The sequence below is a fragment of the Chenopodium quinoa genome, unplaced genomic scaffold (assembly GCF_001683475.1).
Source record: "Chenopodium quinoa cultivar QQ74 unplaced genomic scaffold, ASM168347v1, whole genome shotgun sequence".
Classification (NCBI taxonomy): domain Eukaryota; kingdom Viridiplantae; phylum Streptophyta; class Magnoliopsida; order Caryophyllales; family Amaranthaceae; genus Chenopodium; species Chenopodium quinoa.
The window spans coordinates 2,475,329-2,502,375 of record NW_018743199.1 but is presented as its reverse complement, the minus strand read 5'-3'; the positions used below and the strand labels follow the sequence as shown (position 1 = coordinate 2,502,375).

The following is a 27,047-nucleotide window of genomic DNA, read 5'->3' as shown; positions in this document are numbered from 1 at the left end:
TCTTAAATTGTCAACTACTGTAATTATCATGGTTTGTTTGATGATGGGTGAAATGATTTGTGGCAACAATTAGATGATGAATGTTATTCGAATGGAAATTTTGGAGCCTATGGTTTACTAATACTATTATGAATTGGGAAGGTTATCCTGTGCTCGTATTTTAAACATTGCTTTCCTTTGCGTGTAATTTATAGCCATGTAAGTAAAGAGTGATGATGAATTTGGAGGTTGTTTGGTGCTGGGGACTTGTAAACATTGCTCCCCTGCGTATGATTTGACCTGTATTTTTTTTAGGTAGTGGTATACTGGTATGGGAAGCTCTTTTGATGCTACCGTTATTTTTATTTTCTATTGTAGACTTGTAGTCCAGTGATGATGATTCGATGAATACATAATTCATGTCATTCTTTTTAAAATTTACATCATCTTTTTTAAAGGGCATGATTTTTTTTGGTGATCATTACTTGTGCTGATTTTGATATTGGTGTAGGTTTTATCTTTTTCTCCTTGAAGAGTCGTTAATGTATACTCTTTGTGTGAATTTACTATCAACCCATCATCATAAAACTATAATATTATCAAGTGGCAACAATTCAAAACTTCATATCTTATATTTTTTCAGCTGCCTATCCCTCTAATTTCCCTGAGTTCAAAAACTGTCAAAGCTATGCCACGATTGTTCCTTAACCCAAGCAGACCTTTTCATAAGAGAGAGTTGGTACACAAACTAGTTAGTAGCGTTGTGCATGAAGTAAGTATAAATAGCGTATCTAATGAGTACCTGTTGGCGCTAATTTTATCAAGGGCGTAATTGATGCAACCAAAACTTTTTTAAAAAACTGTAAATTACGGATAAGCTTGATTACTCAGAATGCCTTGTTTAACCTTTCGCAAAAACAGATCATTAGGCAAAGTTAGGACTTAGGAATATTACTCTATTAATTACACAAATGTACATCGAATTTATTCCCTACTGGTACTTTTCATTTCTTTACCAATATGGAGGATAAACAACCAACTCTTATTTATTATTACTTCACTTATCCCTGAAACAGAAGATTCTTTACGTTCTCTTCTTCCCTAAATAAACTGCAAAACCCTCACCCCAGTTTAAAAAAAAAAAAAAAAAAAAAAAAACCTATAATTATTTACTATGACGGGCTGAATCCGATTTAGGCGCATTCTCATCACCACTTTTGGGCTGAAGAACAAGACGATCAATATAACTCTTAACCTCCGCTGCAATCATATTCTGCATCACATTTATCAAACACGTGTCATCTCTCCCCACCGTACATCTCATCAATTTCTTAATCTCACCCTCATCATCACCCTTCCTCACCTGATCCTCCCCTTCTCTCTCTCCTCCACGTGGCACATCCATAACCTTCCCAGGTGGCAAAAGCGTCAAAACCGTCTCAACCCCACCATCCTCTTCCTGCTCCGACACCACACCAGAACTCACCTCCTTCTTAATCACCCCCGATTCAGACTCACTCGAAACCGCCACCTCAACTCGCTGCCGTTTCGACTCCGCCCCCACTTGTGGGTCCCGTTTCCTCCTAAGTGTACTATTCCAATGATTCTTAATCGCATTATCCGTACGCCCAGGAAGAAGCTTAGCGATTGTGGCCCATCTATTACCGTGGGCCTTATGGGCCTGGATTAAATCTCATCCTCTGTTGGGCTGAAAGCCCGGTGTTGAACATCTGGGCTTAGCTGATTACACCACCTTAGCCTGCATGATTTACCGGACCTCCCTGGAATTCCTTCGCTTATCAAAGTCCAATTCCTCGGCCCATGTTGATCCACTAGCCTTTTCAACGTTGCATCCTCTTGTGGGGTCCATGATCCCTTCACCCGATCCTTTACGACGTCGTTCTGTGTTCCCATTGGTTGAAGATTTTTCTGAAACTCTCAAATTTTATGGAGGTTTTTGTTAATTTAATTTTTTTTAATGAAGAAGAAAAAATGGATGAGAAAGAGGTTTATATTGAGGAGAGAGAAGGAGTAAGTTATAACTGCCTTGCTGCTGGTGTGGGAGGTTACAAATTTTTTGGTGTAACTGATTTTTATTTTTTGCATTAACGGCAAATTTTATGGGTTAGTTAAGCTATTTTATCTTTTTAATTTTATTTACTAATTTACGTTATTCAACGACTGTTTTCACCAAACTCCGAAACTATGGCAGTTGGGAAGTATTTCTCTCTCTTTCTTTCTTCTTTTTAAGAATGTCGCAAACGTTTACGACATTTTAGTCAACTTTGTAAGATTATGACTTTTATGTGATTTGAGATGATTAAGCGTTGAGGCTGGATATGGAGTAAAAAACACGTTTATGAGACGTATTGTGAAATTGCATTGGTGTTGTGTAAATACTATTTAAGGGTAGATTATAGCTGTCCTTTTAATTTAAGTCTAAAAAGTTTGGTATAACAAAATTGTAGATTAGAATCAGTTATGAGGAAAATTGTGGATTTGTAAGTCTATATTTTGTTTCGGATGGGATTAATACTCTTAAACTTACAACGTTTGATAGATTAGTGGTTACGTTGTTATATTCTGTTACAAGTTCCAATCCTACTTATCTAACAGAAGTGTTGGACCAAATCAAATGTTTGAAGTCAAATAAACGAATCATACATATACATTTGTAATCTTGTTTGTAAGGCTGATGCAGATTTACTATGGAGATATTATTTCTTCTAGATGATTTACTTCAATTATTTTTATTGTAAAATCTTGGCATAAAATTTTACATTTTGTTGAGTAAATTTCTGCCTTTCTGTTCACGTATACAATTTGTGACACCTACTTATTATGTGTATGGTAGTTAGAGCTGTCAATTCGGGTAAACGAGTCGGGTTTAGATCGGGTAAGAGTGGGTCAGGTCAACTCGGATTAATTCCATAACCTATGCAGATCCGGTTTAGGTTAGGTCATGCTTGAGTTGGGTCACGTCGGGTCATACTTCTTATCGAATTGGGTCGGGTAGATAATAAGTCGGGTTACATTCGGGTCGGGTGAACAATAAGTTGGATTTAATTCGGGTTTTCACGGGTTAGAGTAATTCTCGGGTTCGAGTAGGGTTCGGTTCAAATCAATTATTTGCGGTAGAATCAGGTCGGGTCATTCTCGGGTTTGATTCGGGTTTGGTTCAAGTCAATAATTTGAGGATTATAATCAGGTCGGGTCATTTTCAAGTCGGGTCATTCTCGGGTTCAAGTCGGGTTTGGTTCAAGTCAATAATTTGCTGGTTATAACCTAGTTGGATCATTCTTGGATACAAGTCGTGTTATGTTTTAGTCAATAATTTGCAGGTTACAATCAGGTCGGGTTATCCACTTTTTTGAGAAATTTTGCAGGTTTTAGGGTCCGGTGTCGAAAAGACTTGAGATTTTAGGGGATACATCTCGGGGTCATATAATTCTGTTTGGAACCATATGTGATCATTATATATTGCCATAAATGTTCGTGGTAGGCTTGATTTAATGAAATCGATGAAAGTTATAAATCGGTAAATTGGCCGTTTAAAGGCAAATTGGATGGTTCCACCCATCCAATTGGACTCTTAGAGGGTATTAGGGATCATGGTAAAAATTTCGGCAATTTTTATTTATGAGCGAAAAAAAGTCAAAAAATTCAAAAATGAAGGCTAAGATCCACACTTTTTGAGAAATTTTGGAGGTTTCGAGGCCCGATGTCGAAAATCCTTGAAATTTTAGGGCATAAATTTCGGGGTCATATAATGCCGTTTGAAACCATATATGATCATTATATGCTGTCATAAATGATCGTGGTAGGCTTGATTTAATGAAAACGGTGTAAGTTGTAAACCGGTAAATTGGCCGTTTAAAGGCAAATTGGGTGGTTGCACCCACCCAATTAGACTCCCGGAGAGGTAAACATTTCGGCAAATTTTTTTTTTAGGCGAAAAAAGTCTAAAAATTTCAAAATTGAAGGCTATAATCTACCTATTTGAGAAATTTTGGAGTCTTCAGAGTCCGGTGTCTAAAAGTCTTAAAATTTTAGGGAATAAATCCCAGGGTCATATAATGTCGTTTGAAACCATATTTAATCATTATTTGTTGTCATAAATGTTCGTGGTAAGGTTGAGTTAATGAAATCGGTGCAAGTTGTAAACCGTAAAATTGGTCGTTTAAAGGCAAATTGGATAGTTCCACCCACCCAATTGGACTCTCGGAGGGTAAAATGGACCACGGTAAACATTTCGGCAATTTATATTCCGGGCGAAAAAAGTCAAAAAATTCCAAAATTGAAGGCTAATATCCATGTTTTTTGAGAAATTTAGAAGGGTTCGGGGCCTGTTGTCAAAAAGAAATGAGATTTTAGAGGATAAATCTCGAGATCATATAATACCGTTTGGAACCATAAATAATCATTATATGTTGTCATAAATGTTAGTGGTAGGCTTAAGTTAATAAAATCGGTGCAAGTTGTAAACCGGTAAATTGGTCGTTTAAAGGCAAATAGGATGGTTCCACCAATCCAATTGGAATCCCAGAGGGTATTAGGGATCATGGTAAATATTTCGGCAATTTTTATTTCCGGGTGACAAAAAGTAAAAAAATTCCAAAATTAAAGGCTAATATCCATGCTTTTTGAGAAATTTAGAATGTTACGAGGCCCGGTATCGAAAAACATTGAGATTTTAGGGGATACATCTCGGGGTCATATATGTCGTTTGGAACCATATATTGATCATTATATGTTGTCATAAATGTTTGTGGTAGGCTTGAGTTAATGAAATCGGTGCAAGTTGTAAACCGGTAAATTGGTCGTTTAAAGACAAATTGGATGTTTCCACCCAGCCAATTGGACTCGCGGATGATATTAGGGACCATGGTAAACATTTCGGCAATTTTTATTTTCGGGTGAAAAAGTAAAAAAACTCTAAAATTAAAGGCTAATATCCACACTTTTTGAAAAATTTTGGAGGTTTCGGTCTGCAGTGCAAAATGCAACCTTAACCATGGACAGTTATAGGAGAGCTTAATTATTCTACGAAGTTTAAACTTTTGGAAAAAGTTTCATTCTAAATTTTTTTAATACTTTGTAATTAGTAGGATAGTCCAATAAATGATAGATTATTCTCTTTTGTATTTTTTAATCTAAAATTGTAACTATTCTGATTAGATTATCCATGTTGAATTGTTTATATTGCATAGTCCAAATTATTTCTCAACCTATTTAAATACAAAGGTTTTAGGTAAATAAATAAGGCATGCATGTTAATAATAAATGTTAACTAAAGGTAGGTAATATAATGCAAGCAACACATGAATTATTATAATGGTAGAGTATTAAAAGTTAGTAGTATAACAAAGGTTAATGAGAAAAATTAAGGTAGGTAAAGAGTAAACTAGTCACAGTAAACTTGTGGATTGGAATTGTGGTTGCGTTATAAGGAAACATGTAGGAGGCATTGCTTCAGCTTTCACCCGTAAACACTTATCAACTCCTAACATTTGCTACAACTGTTTTTACGCGCTAAAACTTAGTTACACTCCAACATTACATTCATGTCATTTTGTTTGTATGTTTTTATGCTTCTTTCCCACTCATATTTTGTCATATATCGACATATATATTATATTGTCTATTGCACCAAGTCATGGTACAATGTACCACGTGACTATTTCAATTAAGTATGTACCTTATTGTATTTATAAAAAAAGGTATATATATTTGTGATTAATGTAAATTACATCTATTGTTCAAAAAAAATGTAAATTACATCTAGGCAATGTCCCATGGTGTATATTAAATATTTCATCGTGATCCATAATAAAATCAAATCATGTTTTATAACCTCGAAAAAGCATGCATTATCATTGGACTTCACATGACGTGATTATTTCATATATATACTTCCACGTATTATATATATATAATAATGTAAAACTCAATAATGTTATACCTATTTATTAACTAAGAGGAAAAAAAGAAGCGTTGCCTCTTACTTGTGACACGAAAATTTGAAGTACTAGCACTAGACCATGATATAATTCTAGTCAAAACACCCATTAAAGACTGCTTAATTGCACTAACATTACAAACACCATCATTATTATCTAATTTATAGTAAAGTAATAGAATGCTTTTCAATCTTCCTCCTAAACAACCAATTTCAGCTCCAATTATGGTCAAGTTGAGGTCTTTAAGTGCCCGGATTAGCTCAGGGATTAAGTCGGGCCGGTCTTCGCAGCATAATGTAGCCTTCAAAAACATTATGTTGTTGTTGTTGTTGTTGTTGTTGTTGTTGTTGGGATGATTTTCTTTCTGATTACGAGCAATCGTTGGAAAGCCTCCTTGCATATTATTTGTGTGACATTCAATAGTAATGTCATCAATTTCTGTTGGGATTGTAAAGAGTTTGCTGATTTCTGATGCTTTTCTTTTTAGGTCTTTAACTTGCTCTACTACTCTTTCTAGGAGAGCTGCCTTGTCCATCTGTTTTACAAAGTTAGAAAACCGTCATGATGTTTTTTAAATATTGCAAAACAAATTCTAAATGCACGTGATAATATATACTTTATTTTCATAACACACATAGACAATTATTCTTTCTATAAGATTACTGAAAAAATAAGGGCATTTTAGTAATTCAAGAAGGAGACTATCCAATATCATTCGAATTTTAGAAAGTATAACATCTGGTTATATTATTTTCCCTTATTCTATAATATGGTAGATAATGTCACAATGTGTTTAAAGCAATTTGATGAAGAAGCAAAATCATTGCTCACATTGTGAAACACAACAATTATATTTTTTTTTTGTTTTTGTTTTTGTTTTTTTTTTTTTATATCAGAAATTTAATCATGTGAATTATGTTTGTAAAAGTAGCACCTTTAAAGATACATGGAGAATCTTTCAAATGAAACATAATGTAAGCAATGATACTGCTCTAAATTAGCTCCCTAGACATCTTAATAAGTTTTTGGACCTACTTTGACTTCATTGATATATATCTTAATGCTCGAGGTTATGATGAAAACAAGCATAAATGACTCAACTAATTAGACTAATCAATGGGAATAAGAATTTAAGAATCCACTAATAACTTGATAAACATGAGTACTTAGGCTATAGGGAACTAGGGAGTACCACAATACTGTCATCCATAACCAACAAAGTGATCCTTTTTTTGTTTGTTTTGTACTGACTAACATGTAAGAGGGCCCGATTCGATAACAAATTAAAAGATAATGATAAATTAGTTGAATGGTTGGAAGTTAGGACTATAATAACAATTCTTTCATTGGGGCCTAAAACATTTTCCAAAATATGAAAAGTCACGATCTTGCACCAAGATGAAATCATCAAATTAAGTAATAAAACTATTTTATGGACACTATTAAATTTTATATCAATTAGGCCAAATTAAAACTATTGATGGTTAATAACATATGATGATGATAATGATCATTGCTTTATATATCATCTCTTATACATACAAATATACAATGTGTTTAAACAAACTTAAACATATATAACAAACAGTACATTATTATGTTAATAAAATCTAGATTAAGGAGGCTTAATTAATTATTGCATACCTTATCTGACTTGGGTACAAGCCTTCTAAGCCTAGCAAGCTGCCCATTAATCCGATCGCGACGGCGCTTCTCAGCTTGCCTGTGGCTATGAGAGGAATTAGCAGCAGTTTTATCTTCTAATTCTGCATTTCCTTCAAATTCAAAGCCATAATTTGTAGGTAATTCTTGCAAAAACTGCATGCTTCTTGTTGCAGTAGTACCATGAAAATGATGACTCATAGTTTCCTCTTCTGGTAATCTAGGATAGCTAAAGCTATTTTGGGCCATTTTATAAAACCTTTTTGTGAGAATATATATGTATGTGTGTATATATATATATATATGAAGATTACATATGACTTAATAAAAAAAAGGATTTTCTTTTTGCTTGGTCTAAAATCTACATATATATATATAGTCATCTACTATGTTGAAAACTTTATTCTTAAGTGATTCGAGATTTCCATGTCATATATATGGTTCTGAACAAATTATAAATTATCCATAAAGTGACGAGAATAATATTTTGTCGAAATTTATATTTTCCACTCAAAATCCATGGTGTATTAGATTTATCAATTTATTATTGACTAAAATGACAAATAATTGATGATTTTGGACCACATAATAATAGGTAGATAAATATAGTTGGATTACTTTTACTTAATTGGTGTACTATTCTAAAATTTTGCCAATTTGTGATCATGGTTCTTTGTTAGTGATTGGGGGCCATATTTGTCTATGCCTAAGCTAATTTGCTTTTTGGAGTATTCCTACTAAACTAGTCCAATGAAAATCTTTCTAGGATTGATAGATATAAACTATAAATATATATATCTTACCTCATCATTGAATACAAAATAGCAGATTTTTGAAATCTCTCTATGTATTTTGTGAATGTAACTAAATTGGACTTTGTCACTCTCCAGTCTCCACTATATTGGCCCATGGTTAGCTTGGTAGTAATCAAGCAATTAATTTACTTTCAAAGTGTGTGAAAGATTTGTTTCATAAGTTAAATGAGGACAACATTATATGGTTCTAATTTATAAAGGGATAAGATTTGATCTAATCAAGAGCTTTGTATAGTTATAGAGTATTTTCTTGCACATGAAACAAACTTTTCTAATGCTTCAATTTTTTTTTTTTTAATTTTTTGTCTTTCAATTTTTTATTTGATTTTATTTTTATTTTATTATTTTTGAAAGCTCTAATGCTTCAATTCATTTAATATTAGTTGTGAATTGAAATAATCCTATCAGCTATCAAATTATATTTTCCTGAATTATATTTAAGTGAAAAGAAAATATATATTTTTTACAATGCTTGATCAAGGATGACATTATTTGTAAGTGAGATTCGTGAGAAGAATATGTGAAATTGCTAGATCAAGGTGTTAGTTGTTGTCCTTGCTGATAATTATACTATACTATGGAAATTTAAACACAAGAATTATCAATCTTATCACTTATTGTCTTTTTTTTTTTGTTTTTTTAAAAAAAACTTATTATTTAATAATGTTTGAAGTAACTTAATAAGCTAATAAGTTATAGCATCTATCAAACACAAATTCATTGATGTTTGAAGTAACTAAACTTTTGGTGATTTTTTTCCACACTTATTCAAATATACATCACACACAATATTCCTTTAAAAAAAAAGAAAAGGATTTAGTAGATTTTACTCATTACAACCCATGCATATGTGTTATTAGACTCCAAATAAAGCATCAACTTAACTGAAATGAACAAAACCTTACCCGCAATGAATAAGTATCTAAAACGAAGTATTATTTTTAGTTCATCACCAATAAACATCATTTCTTGTAGTCCAAACTCACTCTACTCTTGTAATAATAAAAAAAAAGTGTATTCATTTGAATTGTACATGGGGTGTATAAACATCATTTCTTGTAGTTCGTTTATGCACCTCTTAATTATTAACGTAGCCGCCCAATTTATTGATATGTACTACAAAAGATTTGTAAAAATTTCCTCTTGCATTCAATAAAAATTGATCTATTTAATACACTATGGAGGTAGCTAAGGCATAATTAGAGAATCATGTAAATTTAGGGTACAGTTTATAAATTCAATTTGTCTTTTCGAATCTATTATAATATCTCTAAACATTCGATTAGACCGTCTCATTATTAAACAAACCATCTTAATTAGGATGTAACATAATCAAAGATGTTGGATTTGAAAGCACCAGCATCGCAAATCAACATAGGAGATGTCTTTGGTGATATTACAAATATGAATAGATAGGAAGTGAGGACAAACAATCGGATCGTCACCCCACAAAAAAAAGAAAACAAAGCAAAAATGAGCCCACAAAATTTATGCATACTTATCTACTCAGATTTTAGATGTTCATCAAAGATACAGTATTACTCTGATTGGCAACGCATCCTATGTGATGTTTTGTCTTTTTATGTGTCAACTTGCTAATCTTATTGCTCTTACAATTGTGGGCGGGAATAAAGGTTAAACACTTAATACGATTGTGGTGTCATGCAAAAATTTCATACAAACATTTGATTGAATTCTTATGTTGGTCGGTCCATCCAATACTCCAATATATAGATTACATGATAATGTATTAGATTTTTAGGGATAGCTTCAAATTCGACAATTTTTTTTTAAGTTTTGGTACAATAAAAATAATTTTGAATAAGTTCAGACAAAATAAGTCGATTAGAATGGAGTCCAGATTTTCTGGTCTCGTCATACACTAGGCTTAGCTAAACAATTCCATGAGATGAAGAGTATTACGATAAAGTGATCGAATACCTACTACTAGTGACAAATTGACCACCAACTAGATTTCATGAAGCATGTAATTCAACAAGCTATGTAGAACTTTTCATGACATTGTTAAATCCAACCCCATTTCAATTATTGCAAAGGAGAAATCAGCTCAGGTTGAAAGAAGATTAATGAGGTGCTTCCAATCTTTCATGTGAAGACATATTCTAAGTTTGTAAAGAGACCTAAACCGTGTAATATAGAAGTACACATTAAATTATTGACAAGTAAGATCGATCGAGATAGATGAATGCAAATATTACAAGAAATACACAATGAAGTTATCTAATAAGACACATGCAAGGCAGAGGACATGCAAATTACTCACTTTACTTGTCCTTCATCTCAATGATTGGCGTACATGAAAATGATAATTCTTAATCTAATATGTACACTATTTACGTCCAAATTTATACTGTTTAATATAAATGAAACTGAATTAGAAGGACAATATGGTTGTAAGCTAGTCTATCTTGTGACTTGTGAATGAATGCATCATGCATGTAATTGTAGCAGTGCAACATTGAAATATATAATATCTACGAAAACACAAATTGAAAATACATATATGTATTGTTGCAATTAATTTCTCTCGATTTTTTAAAATGTCTTTATCCCTTAATTAACACAGCTGGTCTTAAACGGATTAAAATGCTAGTTCATCTAACATCAGAAATTAAAAAAGTTGGGTATTAAATTGTGTTTGACGTGCTTGTATATATGTCATCTGCATTGTATCATGTTCATGAATATTTTTTAAGAAAACTTTTATCTAACATGAAGGTTAAAGTTAAACTTGCAAACTTTTTTGTATTCCAAAACCAAACAACATTTATTATTTATTTTTTTTATTTTTTTTTTTTGAGCCAAAGGCCCAAGGTATCAATAAATTTTAGCACAATTAAATGGTCTTAATTGGTGATGAAAAATGATGGGTCATAGAGGCAAATGAAGAGGTGAAATAGACAAGTTATAAAGCCCTCTTGCTCTTTAGTGCTCAATCTCTGTTAGACTAGCTAGCTTAGGCCAAATAATTATGTATTTGTTCTGACAATTTCTTTTATCATAATTGAAAGGACACTTGTAGAAAATTTAAAGTCCATATTGTCGGCAGAGAGCAGGTCCTTGATTGCTCATTTTTATACAGTAATATGGTGCTAAATTAGTTGGCCTCAGGGAGTAAAAAGGAGCTACTGAATAATAGAGGAAATAGGGATATCATTGTATCATAAGATTATTGCAAGAATGTGTTCCTGTACCATTCAACAAACACTTGATTGGTTCATCCACTCAATTTTTATTTTGTGAATTAATATAAAATGGCACCACATAATTTAATTATTAGATATGGGGTATCGTCTTTTAAGACTTTATATATGGAGTAAACACTTAAGTTAGTTGATATCCATGCTTGATCGTCAATTAAATAGTAATTTGATGAGGATAGATGATGTTACTCTCGGACCTAGTGATCCCATGCCATCGATATTTTAAGGAAGTTGAGCATCTCTCTTCTGGATAATCTATCTTACACATAATATGTTAATTCTCTCTTCCTCAACCTAGCAATTTTTGGCTTAGTCTATTTGAATCAGTTGTTAGCCAATCTGATTGATAGGTGCAAATGAAGCCTAGCAAGCGAGAAGTACTAGTTGGTTTCGAGTTCTACTTAAAGCATTGTAGAATCATATACATCTGTATGTATTCAGTACCTAAATACAGTAGTAAAGAGCCTCATTTAACTATGATTTCTGCATTCCCAGTATACAATAAAAGATTACCGAAGTAATACTCCTTGATGGCGGTTATAGTGTATCAGAATTCATTGTAATGTATAGCGCCGACTTTCCAAACAATGTATGTGGTTGCAAACATAACTGAGCTGATAAAAATAAAAGAGAAGGCAATCAGAAACAAATCGAGACCTCCAGGGAAGTCGAACGTCAGGCCTGCCTTAGGCATTCCCCGCTTACTGTCATCAAACAGGTTAGTAGGGGCTTGTGGAAGACCCTTCTTTCCTTTCTCACTCTCTCTCAAAGCATCCAATACACTGCGCCCAATTTCTGATTTAGCAGGCTTGGAATCTGAATAACGGCTCAGAACCCTTGCCGCCCTCAGTCTTTCTCTTGCAGTTAGTGGTGCTTTCTTCTGTATTGATTGCACATCAGCAGATGAGGGTATCTTGTTTTCCTGTTTTGAGTCATCCGCAACACTTATTTCTGATTGAGCAGGATTAGGAGAAGAATCTTCAGGATTTGAACTCTCACCGCGATCTGTAACTATACGGTCACTCTCTGCAACTGATAGATGTAGGTGCCTTCTGTTTAAACTAATGGTTTGCCTTGATTTGATAAGGGAAAAGGGAGCTGAAACATGGCCAATTTTCGGAACAGGATATCTAATGGAGGATCCAGAGACCTGCATAGTTGATTGTGAAAAGGACATCAGAAATTATCATAATTAAAACTACATCCAAAAGTTTCGCAGGCCATCAGATAAGGTGGTTAATTTTTTAAAGTCTACTCCCACAACTATATAGACAGGATTACCAGAACATGCAATTGACGCATTCATCTGATAACATCCTATAACCTAAAGTGTTGATCTCTCTTCCTGTTATGCTAAAGTTTAGCAATACTAAATTGCAACTAAGGACATGAAGTGTTCTGTGTTTCTGAGATTTACCTCTTATGCAATGTGACCAACATAAACATAGAACATGAATTTGCAAAACAATGCATAAAATAAATGCATGGAAGTTTTTGGCTTTTTGCTGAAGCTCAGACCGTGTAGATTTTATTTCACATCACCAAGTTCATAAATCAAATCAAGGAACTTTAGTCTCATTGAAAATTAAAGTCGAGGCTCAGAAGGTCATAAATCAACTTTGATGAAGAAGCAGGATAATAATATATTTGGAATTTGCCACTAAAGATCTTTGTAGGACAATTGGTACAGGGAACTACGGATAAACTCACTTTGACAGTAGAGTAAACATATATCCTGAAGACAAAAGTCCTGAAACAGACAGTGAGACCACACAGTCACACAAAGTGTAGGGAGTCTTTGAGCAGTTGAAACTAGTGCATCCAATAGAGGGAAATTAAAGACAATAGCAATTACAAGATATATGATTCTTTATAGCTTAGTTTCAGGGTTGAAATCGAACTAATATCAGTAGTGTGATTGTTGTGATTGTGACTACAAAAAAGTGTGACTAGAGACTATCACATAATGTTAATGTCTAAAGTAAAATCTCAAGGGATCATAAAGAGTGTCTGTGTCTGTCATCATACTTTGATATAAGCCTTTAATATGGAAAGCCGAAGGTAGAAGGATGCAATATCATAGAATGAGGACAGTTCACTAAGCAAATCCACACACAAATCTTAAGCAATCTAGGAGAGAATACATCATAAAAGCCACCTAATGTTTGGAACTCTTGAAATGATGACCAGCCAGCCATCAGTAAGTTCCACAAAAACTAACCAATAATCCAGGCTCAGATAATCATCAATCCATGGCCAGTTGAAACGGCGCAATAAATTGACATGCTTCATGATAGAAGTCTATGAAAAAGAATTTCAGGTTTTATCTAGATTCCAATTCTATAATTCTATTAGCTGCACTTAAAGCTTGAAGAAGTATATCTTCATCACAAAAGGGCAATGAAACAAACCAATGACCAGCAAAAAAAAACGGATGGACCGATGGATCAACCTTCAACCCTAGAAGAATTCACTTATTTCAACCACAAGTAATGGCTCCTATTAGGTACATGGCATCCTAGAGCACACACTCCCTACTAATGTGACACCAATCCATAAACGATGTTCTGTTCTTCGAATACACAAGTTAAGAACATCCCTTGATGCACATTATATAATTTTCACTATCATGCTTGGAAAGTAAATCAAATTTGCAATAGCTTAATTAGATTATAAATCTATCAATTATCATTAACCTTTTATTGTTTTTTATTTAAGGTCTATCAATCCAATTAGGACTCATAACACTATACCTTATCCAACAACATACAAAAATTAAGGGTAAGGAAATGTAAGAATTCTCATCACATAATTTTTTTTATGCATTTACTAATAGTTCAAAATCTCAATAAACCATAATTTGAAACAAAGCTACATTAGATATCCAGACATACGCAAAATTTATACAACAATTTACCAAACTACCAAAAGAATGAGATTTATACATAAAAATGAAACCTTTCTTCAAGATTATTAATCAAAGAACAAATTACTCAAAAAAGTTTTCAGAAAAGAGAAAACTTACAGAGTTAAAGGAGACGACGGAATTGAGTGAAACCGCCATGATTAGGAGGTGGACGGAGGTTGAAGATGAACCATAAGAGCTCTCGAAGCTAGTGAGTAGTGATGGTGTTTGTGGCACCAAACTTCTCTCAGCTTATTGATAGAATCAAATTCTTTTTTTTTTTCACTCACTTCCCACTACTCGACTTCTATTGCGCGTGATTATCACTTTTTTTTTTTTTTTTTTTCTCTTTTGTATTAGTATTATTTCCGTCTCAAATTACTTGCTCCATATTTTTATTTTTCATAGTCAAAGTTCAAAAACTTTGACAATAATACTCCGTAATTGTTACTACGGAGTATAGAATAAAAGAACAATTAATTTTAAACGGAAGATACGTATAGTCAAATGTTATTGGGTCATTTTGACCTATTTGTACAAACATTACATACCTTTTTTTTACAGCGGTTAAATTCATCTTAAATTTTGTTAAATTCATCTTGATATAACTTTTTTAAATTTTCAATTTAGAAATAGTTAAATACGTAGTATATCAGTGATTAAACGCTAGCAACATAAATTTTCGAAGTGCAAATTAAGGGTCTGTTCATATTTTCTTAATTTCAGTTCAGCTCTAATCAGTTCAGTTCAGCTCCTAATTTCCCTCTCTCATAAAATATTCATTTCAGCCCAGCTCAGTTCAGCTCCAATCAGTTTAGTTCATTTTAGCTTCAATCAATTAAGTTCAGTTTAGCTTTAATTCAGTAAATATGAACAAGCCCTAAAGATATTTATAAAGAAGGAAGCATGTGATTTTTATTTTATTCTATTTTTTTATCTCATCCTCTCCCAATGTTCTAGTAGAATGAAATTAGTCAAATGACCCACATGCTGAAGTGACCCAAACTCAAGTTTCTGAGTTGAGCTTCTTTCTTTTATCATTTTTTTCCCCTTTTGAAAACAATGAAGCCACACTCACAATAACGCAGTAATCGTGATCAATACTCTTGGTTCATGGCTGTGCCAATTCATGTAAAGCGTTCAACCATAAAAACTAGACATGTAACCAAATCAAAAACTGCTAACACTTGGTAATGAGATTTAAAAACATATTCTGTAAGACAAATCTGCTGTCCCCTATGTAACTCAAGATTAGACTAATTTTACCAACTATGAAGTGCTTACTCCTCTATCTGAATCAGTGTATGGTAAGAAGAAACAAAAACTCAAATGTGTGGTTCACTAATTTTGTTTACTCAGGAAGTTTGGCATAAAACTGGTCGAACTGAGGCCTTGAAATCCTCGTAAAACCTCTGCTCTGAAAACCTGCCTGCTCGCTTCCTTGCAGCGGCAGCCATCTCAAGTCTTTTTGTCTCTGGCATTAACAAAACTTCCAAAATAGCTTCTGCATACTCATCCTCAGATTGTGCAAGAAATCCTGTTTTATGTCCATCTTCTTCCAACACAATGTCCATCTTTGGACCAGCTGAATTGTGGGCTGGGTAGATGAAGTAATTCAACAGCAAGTATGCATTAGGTGTTTTATCGCACTTGCAAAATTAAATAAAGCTATTGTTCCTTATATTGCTTACCAATTGGAACTGCACCGGCAGCCATAAATTCCACAACGCTTATGCCAAAATGCTCATCTGTCATGGTATGGATCCCTGCAATGGCAGCTCCCAAAAGCTTGACTAAATCCCTGCACATTCAGTCAGACATAAGCTAACTAGCAATCATTCATCACTTGTGATGTCAGTGTCATGTCACATCATGTATAGCATGAGTTAGCTAAAACGATCCAGCATCAATAAGAGCTCAAATGGAGCATATAACAGGTATAAATTTAGGAGCCAGGGGGAGAAAGATAACTGGGTGCTTTTGAGATTTTGGGTGAAAGTTAATCAGAGGATAATTAAATTTTTTGTTCTTCTTATAACTGTCATGAACTTGTATAGGACATTTTGACAAAGTTACTTAAATAAGAACGCTGACATTTTGACAAAGTTACTTAAATTGCATACTTGTATAGGATATTTTCATGGAATTCCACATCATTTTCCACCTTCAGCTTAACAGCCATCTCTTTCAGCTTTTGTAGTCTATCTTCATCTGCCTCATTGCGACAACTACCCACGAGCTGGAGCTTAGGCTTAGGCAAGCCTGCATCCAACTTACTAATGGCTTTTGCAAATGCCTGGAGTTGAAGAGGATGTGCCTATGACAAGCACAGAAATAATCTTAATAAGAGCTTTAGTGGGCATCAAAGGCCTGAAGATGTCAACCACAACTACAATACCTTGCGTCAGAATTACACATAGAAATGCCCACCTTCTCAGGACGAAATTGAGCCACTGATATTATAGTTGGCACATCTGTGGGTCTTTCCAAAGGCAGAGCCTGGTTGAGTTAAAGATTGATGTAAGAACAAGATGAAATCAAAGATACTAAAAAAACATGAAAGGTAATAGGTAAATCAGCTAGCCAGCAAAAAATATTGAATTAATATGATGCCAGATTGTCAGCTAGTCAAATCTAAAAGTAAAAGTAATAATGGTATTGTTTTTCATTATTTAATTGATAAGACCAGATTATACTGTTTGCCTTCTGCTATTCGCCTACTCAAGCAACTTAAGAAGAGTTAACTTGTTGTTAGATACATCATCAAAGAATAACGGGCACTGTGACTAGAAAATTTCATTTCAGTTACCTGCAGGCCCGAAGTATCACAAGGTGGATAGACCCTCTTAGTAAGCTCAGGAATTCTCCAAAGTTTCACAATATGTGATTGAGTCCAGGATGAATTCACCATGACTGTGTGAGCATATGAGCCAACAAAGCCATACAACCAGCTGAAGATTGAATAGTAAATTATCTTGCACCGTGATAGCCAAACACTGCCACAGAACGAACAATTGAGGATATTAACATAACTCTAGAGGAGTTTCAGAAATGCCATCATATGGAACCTCCTTTTTTACCAGCAAATAACTAGATTTCAAAATTATGCAATCTTTATGAAGAGCAGCAAACAAGCATCCTACAATGGAGATTCTAGTAAAAATGATCAATCGCAAACATAAAGGATCTCAAAAAACCAAGTCTTCCATGCGCTGTTTCCTTTGGCAAATCTTTATTGAGACTGAAAATACAAATCAAATGCAGGAAATCCAACCTTTTGGCAATTAAGTCCTTATTGTTATACAAAGCACTCCTTGCACGAACCCGAGAGATCATATCTGAACTGATGGTTGGATAATGAGTATAGCTGAAAACTTTGCAGCCAAAAATCCTAGCCAGTGGATATGTAAAAGCATAACCACTGGTATCAAAATAATACATAGGTGTGAACTTGCACAGAGCTTCCCAAGAGAGGTAGACTGAACCAAGACTCTGACCAATCATAGTGAAGCGAGGATATGTTGTCTCCTCAATCCACTTCCTTTTGTTTAGATGCACCACCTGATAACCAAGCCACAACTAATTCAGGAATGATGAACACTACCAATGATTTCTATGTTCTACAACTGCTAACTACTACAAGGCCACAAAGAGAGCAAGATATCAAAAAGAATAAGCCAATCAAAAAGAACAAGCCAAAAAAAGATAATATAGTCAGGTTGGATCTTTACGATTCAATACCCTCAGTTTGGTACATCATAAGCTAAAAAATGGAAAGACAGTGACAAACTAATTGATGGCAATGAGTTGAATAATCAAAGTGACAACCTGGAATAATGCAGATGGATTGCAGCTGTTACAGCTTGAACTAATCATTTCAGTTCAATGCAGTCATTGCATGGCATAGCAGCGGATACTAGCTCCCTAGATGGACTACTAGAGTGCAGTCAACCACATGAAACCTATCAAATTCATAACTTTATAACACCAGTCATATTCTATTGTAATTGGCTGATTGCACTTCAGTCAAGCCAATAAAGAAAATAGTGAAGGTATAACCAAGAAAACGAACTTCAACTATAACATCCACTTCCCATAAGATAACATGAATCATCTCCTAAAAAAATTCTCATAATAAACTCTCAAAATCAGAAATCACGCAAAACCTTACAAAAACCACAAAACAACAGAATTGCAAATTGGGGAGATACACAGCTACACTTGCACAATGCACTAGCACTACCAAAAACTTCAAAATCCCACTACAATTCAGCCATTCAGGCAAATAAAAGTAGAGCTGTCAAAAGTTGACCCGACCCGAAATACCGACTCAAACCCGATTATTAACCAAACCACCTGAACCTAAAAAAATGGTGACCCAAACCCGACCTGACCCGACCTAAAACCAACCCTAGATCCGAGTTGACCCGAGTATGTGAGACCCGAACCCAAACATGAACTGAGGAGATGACCCGACCCGAATGTAACCCGTAAATTATTGACCTAAACCAAACGTGACTTGAACCGAAATCGACCCAAACCATTTTAACCCGTCAATACCCGAATTTAACTCGACTTGTTACTAACCTGACCTGAATTCAACCCGACCCGTTCCTAACCCAACCTGTTACAAACCCGACCCGAAATCAACCCGACTTGTTATTAACCTGACCCAAATTCAACTCGACTTGTTATTGACCCGACTCAAATTTTACCAGACCTATTACTAACCCGACCATAAAACCCGATCTGTTACTAACCCGACTCGAAATCAACACGACTTGTTATTGACCCGACCTAAATTCAACACAAATTGTTCCTGACCCGATTTCAAATCACCTTAAATGCAATTTAGACAACCTTATTATTGTTGATCAAAGTATTTTGTGTAGGGAGACCAAGTCGGTCAAGGCCAGCAAAAGAAAGGAGCATCATCCTCAAATTTAAGAATTAAATATAGTATTTCCTCCGTTCTATTAATATTGCAACAAGGAGGAAATTACGCATCCCAAAACACATTTTATATGCAAAATACCTATAATTGTGTAAGAGTAAAAATTATGAAAAGTTGATATTGTGAAAGTATTATATGAGACGGATCCAACAAGATCCCATTTGACTATATTTTGCTTAACGTATAACTCATATTATATGGTCAAACAAGAGTGATGAATAGTGCAAAAAGTTCATTGTTGCAATATTAATAGAACGGAGGAAGTATATATTTGTGGTATGGTCAAAAGAGATAATTACCTTCCTAAATTATAAACTATAGTTCCCTAGTATATTCCCATATATATTATAGTCAAAGGAAATAATTAGCTTGATAAAAATGATAATTATCTATTAATTTGTTAAACCCGAATATAACCTGACTTGGAAATGACCCGACCTGATTGTAACCTGCAAAATATTGACTTGAACATAACCCGACTTGACACCGAGAATGACCCCACTCGGAAATGACCCAACCTAATTATAACCCGCAAATTATTGACTTGAACCGAACCCGACTTGAACCCAAGAATGACATGACTTGAAAATAACCTCATTATAACCCGCAAATTATTAACTTGAACCGAACCCGACTCAAACCCGAGAATGACCAGACCTGATTCTAATCCGCAAATTATTGACTTGAACCGAACTCGACTCGAACCCGAGAATTACCATAACCCGTTTTAACCCGTGAAAACCCGAATTAAACCCGACCTATTGTTCACCCGACCCGAATGTAACCTGTTATTAACCCGACCTAAACCCATCCAAATCCCGATAAGAAGTATGACCCGACGTGATCCGACTCAAGCATGACCCAACCCAATCCCAACCCACATAGGCTATGGAATTAATCTGAATTGACCCGACCCAAGTTGACCCAACCCACTCTTACCAACCTAAACCCGACCCATTTACCTGAATTGATAGTTCTACCCGAAACCTCCAAAATTTCTCAAAAAACACAAATATTAGCCTCCAATTTTGAAAATTTTGACTTTTTTTCACCTGTAAATAAAAATTGCCGAAATGTTTACTATGGTCCCTAATACCCCATAAGAGTCCAATTGGCTTGGTCGTTTACAACTTGCACCGATTTCATTAATTCAAACCTACCACGAACATTTATGACAACATATAATGATCATATATGGTTCCAAACGGCATTATATGACCCCGAGATATATCCCCTAAAATCTCAATCCTTTTCGAGACCGGGACCCAAAACAATCGAAATTTCTTAAAAAAACGTGGATATTAGCCTTCAATTTTGGAAAATTTTGACTTCTTTTCGCCCGGACATAAAAATTTCTGAAATGTTTACCACGGTCCCTAATACTCTCTGAGAGTCCAATTGGGTGGGTGGAACCATCCAACTTGCCTTTAAACGACCAATTTATCGGTTTACAACTTGCACCGATTTCATTAATTCAAGCCTACCATGAACATTTATGACAACAAATAATGATCATATATGGTTCCAAACGACATTATATGACCCCGAGATGTATTCCCTAAAATTTTAAGACTTTTCAAAACAAGGCCTCGAAGACTACAAAAATTCTCAAAAGCGTGGATATAGGCATATAGCCTTCAATTTAGAATTTTTTGACTTTTTTTCACCCATAAATAATAACTGCCGAAATGTTTACCATGGTCTCTAATGCCCTCTAAAAGTCCAATGGGGTGGATGGAATCATCCAATTTGCCTTCAAACGGCCAATTTACCGGTTTATAACTTGCATCGATTTCATTAACTCAAGCCAACCACGAACATTTAAGATAACAGATAATGATTATATAAGATTCAAAACGGCATTATATGACCCCGAAATAAATCCCTTAAATGTTCAACCGGGCCTCGAAATCTCAAAATTTTCTCAAAAAGCATGGATATTAGCCTTTTATTTTGGAATATTTTGACTTTTTTTTGCCCGAAAATAAGAATTGCCGAAATGTTTACCAAGGTCTCTAATACCATCCGGAAGTCTAATTGGGTGGGTGGAACCATCCAATTTTCCCTTTAAAAGGTCAATTTATCGCTTTACAACTTACATCGATTCCATTAAATCAAGCCTACCACGAACATATATGACAACATATAATGATCATATATGATTCCAAACGGCATTATATGACTCCGAGATGTATCTCCAAAAATAGTAAGGTTTTTTGACACCATGCCCCGAAACCTCAAAAATTTCATAAAAAGCGTGAATATTAGCCTACAATTTGGAAATTTTTCGACTTTCTTTCCCCCGTAATAAAAATTGCCAAAATGTTTACCATGGTCCCTAATACACTCCGTGAGTCCAATTATGTGGGTGGAATCATCCAATTTGCTGTTAAACGGTCAATTTACCGATTTACATCTTGCACCGATTTCATTAACTCAAGCTTACTACGAACATATATGACAACATATAATGATCTTATATGATTCCAAACGGCATTATATGACCCCGAGAATTATCCCCTAATATCTCAAGCCTTTTACCTGGCTTCGAAACCTCCAAAATTTCTCAAAAACCGTGGATATTAGCCTTCAATTTTGGAATTTTTAGACTTTTTTTTGCCCGTAAATAAAAATTGCCGAAAGGTTTACCATGGTCCCTAATACCTCCGCGAGTTCAATTGGCTGAGTGAAACCATCCAATTTGCCTTTAAATGGTCAATTTACCGATTTACAACTTGCACCGATTTCATTAACTCAAGCCTACCACGAATATTTATAACAACATATAATGATCATATATAGTTCCAAACGACATTATATGACCTCGAGATATATTCCCTAAAATCTCAAGGATTTACGACACCGGGCCTTGAAACCTCCAAAATTTCTCAAAAAGCGTGGATATTAGCCTTAATTTTGGAATTTTTTGACTGTATTTCGCTTGTAAATAAAAATTGTCGAAATGTACTCATGGTTTCTAATACCCTCTGTGAGTCTAATTAGGTGGATTAAACCATCCAATTTGCCTTTAAATGGCAAATTTACCAGTTTAGAACTTGCATGGATTTCATTTACTCAAGGCTACCATAATTATTTATGACAACATATAATGATCATTAATGGTTTCAAACAGTATTATATGACCCCGAAATGTATCCCCTAAAATCTCAAAACTTTTCGACATAGGGCCCCGAAACCTCCAAATTTTCTTAAAAAACGTGGATATTAGCCTTCAATTTTGGAATTTTTTTACTTTTTTTCGCCCGAAAATGAAAAATGCCGAAATGTTTACCATAGTTTCTAATACCCTCCGGTAGTCCAATTGGGATGGTGGAACCATCCAATTTGCCTTTAAACGGCCAATTTTACAGTTTACAACTTGCACCGGCCAATTTAACAGTTTACAACTTGCACCGGTTTCATTAACTAAAGTCTACCACGAACATTTATGACAACAAATAATCATCATATATGATTCCAAACGACATTATATGACCCCGAGATGTATTCCCTTAAATTTCAAGTCTTTTCGACACCAGGCCCCCGAACCTTAAAAATTTCTCAAAAAACGTGAATATTAGCCTACAATTTGGGAATTTTTCGACTTTTTTTCGCCTGTAAATAAAAATTACCGAAATGTTTCCATGGTCCCTAATACACTCCGTGAGTCCAGATAGGTGGGTGGAATCATCCAATTTCCTTTTAAACGGTCAATTTACCGATTTACATCTTGCACCGATTTCATTAACTCAAGCTTACTACGAACATTAATGACAACATATAATGATCATATATGGTTCCAAACGGCATTATGTGACCCCGAGATTTATCCCCTAATATCTCAAGCCTTTTGGACACCCGGCCTCGAAACCTCCAAAATTTCTCAAAAAGCGTGGATATTATCCTTCAATTTTGGAATTTTTTGACTTTTTTATTGCTCGTAAATAAAAATTGCCGAAAAATTAACCATGGTCCCTAATACCCTCCGAAAGTTCAATTGGCAGAGTGGAACCATCCAATTCTCTTTTAAATGGCCAATTTACCGATTTACAATTTGCACTGATTTCATTAACTCAAGCCTACCACGAACATGTATGACAACATATAATGATCATATATGGTTCCAAGCGGCATTATATGACCCCGAGATGTTTTCTCTAAAATCTCAAGGCTTTTCGACACCGGGCCCCGAAACCTCCAAAATTTCTCAAAGAGAATGGATTTTAAGCCTTCAATTTTCGAATTTTTTGACTTATTTTTGCTCCGAATAAAAATTGCCGAAATGTTTTTCATGGTTCTTGATACCCTCCGGGAGTTCAATTGGGTGGGTGGAACTATCCAATGCGTCTTATAACGGTCAATTTACCGGTTTACAAATTGTACCGATTTCATTAAATCAAGGCTACCACGAACATTTATGACAACATATAATGATCATATATGGTTCCAAACGGCATTATATGACCCTGAGATATATCTCCTAAAATTTTAAGGTTTTAAACATCGGTCCCTAAAACTTCCAAAATTTCTCAAAAAGCGTGGATATTAGCCTTTAATTTTGGAATTTTTGACTTTATTTTGCGTGGAAATAAAAATTGCCTAAATGTTTACCATGATCCCTAATATCCTTCGAGAGTCCATTTGGGTGGGTGTAACCATCCAATTTGCCTTTATACGCCCAATTTACCGGTTTACAATTGCACCGATTTCATTAAATCAAGCCTACCACGAACATCTATGACAACATATAATGATCATATATGGTTCCAAACTGCATTTTATGAGCTCTACATGTATTTCCTAAAATCTCAAGACTTTGCGACAACGTGCCTCGAAACCTCTAAAATTTCTCAAAAAGCGTGGACATTAGCCTTCAATTTTGGAGATTTTAGACTTTTTTCCGCCCGCGATAAAAATTGTCGAAATGTTTATCATTGTCACTAATACCCTCCGGGAGTCCAATTTGGTGGGTGGAACCATCCAATTTGCCTTTAAACGACCATTTTACCAGTTTACAACTTGCACCGGTTTACAACGGCCAATTTAATTAACTTGCACCGAACTCGACTTGAACCGAAATTGACCCAAACCCGTTTTAACCAGTCAAAACCCGAATTTAACCCGACCCTTTCCTAACCCAACTCGAATTTAACCTTACCTGTTACAAACCCGACCTCAAATAAACCAATTCAACCCAACTTGTTGTTGACCCCACCCGAATTTTACCAGACCTATTACTAACCCTACCAAAAAATTCAACCCGATTTGTTACTAACCCGACTCGAAATCAACACGACTTGTTATTAACCCACCTAAATTCAACCCAAATTGATCCTGACGCGATTTCAAATCACCTTTTATGCAATTTAGACAACCTTATTATCGTTGATCAAAGCATTTTGTCTTGGGAGACCAAGTCGGTCCAGGCAGCAAAAGAAAGAATCATCATCCTCAAATTTAAGAATTAAATACAGTATATATTTGTTGTACGGTCAAAGGAGATAATTATCTTCCTAAATTATAGAATATAGTTCCCAAGTATATTGTCATATATATTATAATCAAAGGAAATAATTAGATTGATAAAAATGATAATTATCTATTTATAGTTTATTGAACCCGAATATGACCTGACTTGGAAATGACCCAACCTGATTGTAACCTGCAAATTATTGACTTGAACTTAATCCGACTTGAATACGAGAATGACCCGACTTGAAAATGACCCAACCTGATTATAAGCCGCAAATTATTGACTTGAACTGAACCCGAGAATGACACGACTTGAAAATGACCCGACCTGATTATAAACCGCAAATTATTGACTTGAACAGAATACAAATCAAATCCGAGAATGACCCGACATGATTCTAACCTGCAAATTATTGACTTGAACCGAACCCAACTCGAACTCGAAAATTACCCTAACACGTTTTAACCCGTGAAAACCCGAATTAATCCCGACCTATTGTTCACCCGACCCAAATGTAACCCAACCTGTTGTTAACCCGGCCTAAACCCGACCCAAACCCGATAAGAAGTATGACCCAACTCAAGCATGACCCAACCCAAACCCGACCCGCATAGGTTATGGAATTAATCTGAATTGACCCGAACCGAGTTGACCTGACCCGCTCTTACCCGACCAAAACCCGACCCGTTTACCCGAATTGTCGGCTCTAAATAAAAGTGTAATTGATACACGGATTGCATTTCGTCTACGTCATTGCCCTTATAAAAGGTCCAAAAACATCAACATAACAGTGTAAATTCTTTATATAATTCTGGCAAATCCCAGCAAAATAGGCCAAGTTGGTATAGTATTGCAGATTGTACTTACAACCGTGATTAAATCTCTTCTACATCAGTTCATCACAACCCTAATTGCTTAAAGAGCACCAAATGCAAATCACCAAACAACACAAACCCAATTCAAAACAAAAACAATCAATAAATAAAAAAGCAACAACAGCTAAACAAAACCAATTAAAAAAAGGGAATTTCTAGAGTATAGATTGAACAAACCTTAGGTGGGTTAGCCAAATGAACCCCAAAACGATCAGTGGCTCGAGCCATAAGACTCTGAGGTGAAGCATCATGATCACCCGTGTATATTACGCAATCAAGGTCTGATCTTTCATCTTGAATGGCTTTAACTGCGCACCATAACACTCTCTCTCCTCCACCTCCATCGTTGGTGTATGGATGGAAAAACCCAACTGCATTTTTCCTGTTTTTTCTTCCATTTATAACACCAATTGGAAATTTCAGGAAAATTGATAGTAAAGTTGAGATTAATAGGTAGATTATCTTCATTAGTATGATTGTAATTAAATTGTTGCCCAAAAGTTGGGGAGTTGATTTTTGCGAGGAAAGAGGGGATACAAAGACAACAGTGGGTAGAGAGGGTGAGAAGAAAAGTGAGATGGATTTACCCGCTTTTTCTTACTTCTTAGATCCGGCCGAGTCTACGAACTCTTTTGCAAAGAATATTATTCTCATATTACCTCCGTTACAGTTTATATGCAACGACGGAGGTAGTACTAATATACATGAGAACTTTCAGAACGGAGTAATTAGGCTTTGGTTTCTCAACATTTGAGCCGCTATGATATGGGATATGAGAGGTTCCAGCCCACTAAAACAATTTTCCTTATCAATTAAAAAATCGTGTTTTTATTTCATAAGGCTCTTCTCTTAACAACAAAAATAAGACTTTGGTCTACAATTCTAGATTGTGATGATTCATGTACTCTATGTTTTGAGAGTGCAAATTTTTCGTCTCATCAATTTTATTTATGAACCAGCAAATTGAATGACACAAAATGTAAAATTAGTTTGCCTCATTACGTAAGATTTAAAGTTAATTTCCTACATACATACTCCTATAAAGTATTTAAATGTGCCACCAAATGTCGATAAACATTTCTCCTCATTTTGTAAAGCTTCTCGTTTAAAAAAGTCAATTAAAAGCATTAGAGATGTTTAGAGTGGAAATTAGTAAAGAAGTAGTACTTAATTAATGAGAGTTCAAAAATCAAAATTAGG

At 34.7% G+C, this 27,047-nt stretch overlaps 4 protein-coding genes across 4 annotated transcripts; all 4 read right to left on the bottom strand.

The window, feature by feature from the left end:
* Positions 1-1,144: 1,144 nt before the first annotated feature.
* On the bottom strand, positions 1,145-1,849 carry LOC110733697 (myb protein-like). The gene is made up of 2 exons (XM_021913783.1): positions 1,752-1,849; positions 1,145-1,637 (listed from the first exon to the last, which is right to left on the bottom strand). Exons 1-2 carry the CDS (start codon positions 1,847-1,849, stop codon positions 1,145-1,147), a joined length of 591 nt encoding a protein of 196 aa, XP_021769475.1.
* Positions 1,850-5,838: 3,989 nt separating this feature from the next.
* On the bottom strand, positions 5,839-9,393 carry LOC110733465 (transcription factor bHLH51-like). The gene is made up of 2 exons (XM_021913518.1): positions 7,584-9,393; positions 5,839-6,474 (listed from the first exon to the last, which is right to left on the bottom strand). Exons 1-2 carry the CDS (start codon positions 7,848-7,850, stop codon positions 5,953-5,955), a joined length of 789 nt encoding a protein of 262 aa, XP_021769210.1. The 5' UTR covers positions 7,851-9,393; the 3' UTR covers positions 5,839-5,952.
* Positions 9,394-12,004: 2,611 nt separating this feature from the next.
* LOC110733464 lies at positions 12,005-14,830 on the bottom strand. The gene is made up of 2 exons (XM_021913517.1): positions 14,666-14,830; positions 12,005-12,790 (listed from the first exon to the last, which is right to left on the bottom strand). Exons 1-2 carry the CDS (start codon positions 14,702-14,704, stop codon positions 12,188-12,190), a joined length of 642 nt encoding a protein of 213 aa, XP_021769209.1. The 5' UTR covers positions 14,705-14,830; the 3' UTR covers positions 12,005-12,187.
* A 795-nt stretch (positions 14,831-15,625) lies between these two features.
* On the bottom strand, positions 15,626-26,484 carry LOC110733462 (GDP-Man:Man(3)GlcNAc(2)-PP-Dol alpha-1,2-mannosyltransferase-like). Its single transcript, XM_021913516.1, has 7 exons — positions 26,025-26,484; positions 17,820-18,106; positions 17,355-17,541; positions 16,976-17,044; positions 16,669-16,862; positions 16,237-16,346; positions 15,626-16,142 (listed from the first exon to the last, which is right to left on the bottom strand). The coding sequence occupies exons 1-7, from the start codon at positions 26,313-26,315 to the stop codon at positions 15,901-15,903; spliced, it is 1,380 nt and encodes a 459-aa protein (XP_021769208.1). The 5' UTR covers positions 26,316-26,484; the 3' UTR covers positions 15,626-15,900.
* Between the last annotated feature and the right edge of the window lie 563 nt (positions 26,485-27,047).

What these genes read in the sequence shown, in the direction of transcription:
- LOC110733464 (XM_021913517.1), bottom strand. Translation starts at nt 14,704, where the DNA reads ATGGCGGTTTCACTCAATTCCGTCGTCTCCTTTAACTCT. An exon ending in CCGTCGTCTCCTTTAACTCT is followed by an intron (nt 12,791 to 14,665) that starts GTAAGTTTTCTC and finishes TCAACTATGCAG; the next exon opens with GTCTCTGGATCCTCCATTAG.
- LOC110733697 (XM_021913783.1), bottom strand. Translation starts at nt 1,849, where the DNA reads ATGGACCCCACAAGAGGATGCAACGTTGAAAAGGCTAGTGGATCAACA. An exon ending in AGGAATTCCAGGGAGGTCCG is followed by an intron (nt 1,638 to 1,751) that starts GTAAATCATGCA and finishes CCACGGTAATAG; the next exon opens with ATGGGCCACAATCGCTAAGC.
- LOC110733465 (XM_021913518.1), bottom strand. Translation starts at nt 7,850, where the DNA reads ATGGCCCAAAATAGCTTTAGCTATCCTAGATTACCAGAAGAGGAAACT. An exon ending in TTGTACCCAAGTCAGATAAG is followed by an intron (nt 6,475 to 7,583) that starts GTATGCAATAAT and finishes TTTGTAAAACAG; the next exon opens with ATGGACAAGGCAGCTCTCCT.
- LOC110733462 (XM_021913516.1), bottom strand. Translation starts at nt 26,315, where the DNA reads ATGAAGATAATCTACCTATTAATCTCAACTTTACTATCAATTTTCCTG. An exon ending in ATTTGGCTAACCCACCTAAG is followed by an intron (nt 18,107 to 26,024) that starts GTTTGTTCAATC and finishes CTTGGTTATCAG; the next exon opens with GTGGTGCATCTAAACAAAAG. An exon ending in AAGGACTTAATTGCCAAAAG is followed by an intron (nt 17,542 to 17,819) that starts GTTGGATTTCCT and finishes GTTCTGTGGCAG; the next exon opens with TGTTTGGCTATCACGGTGCA.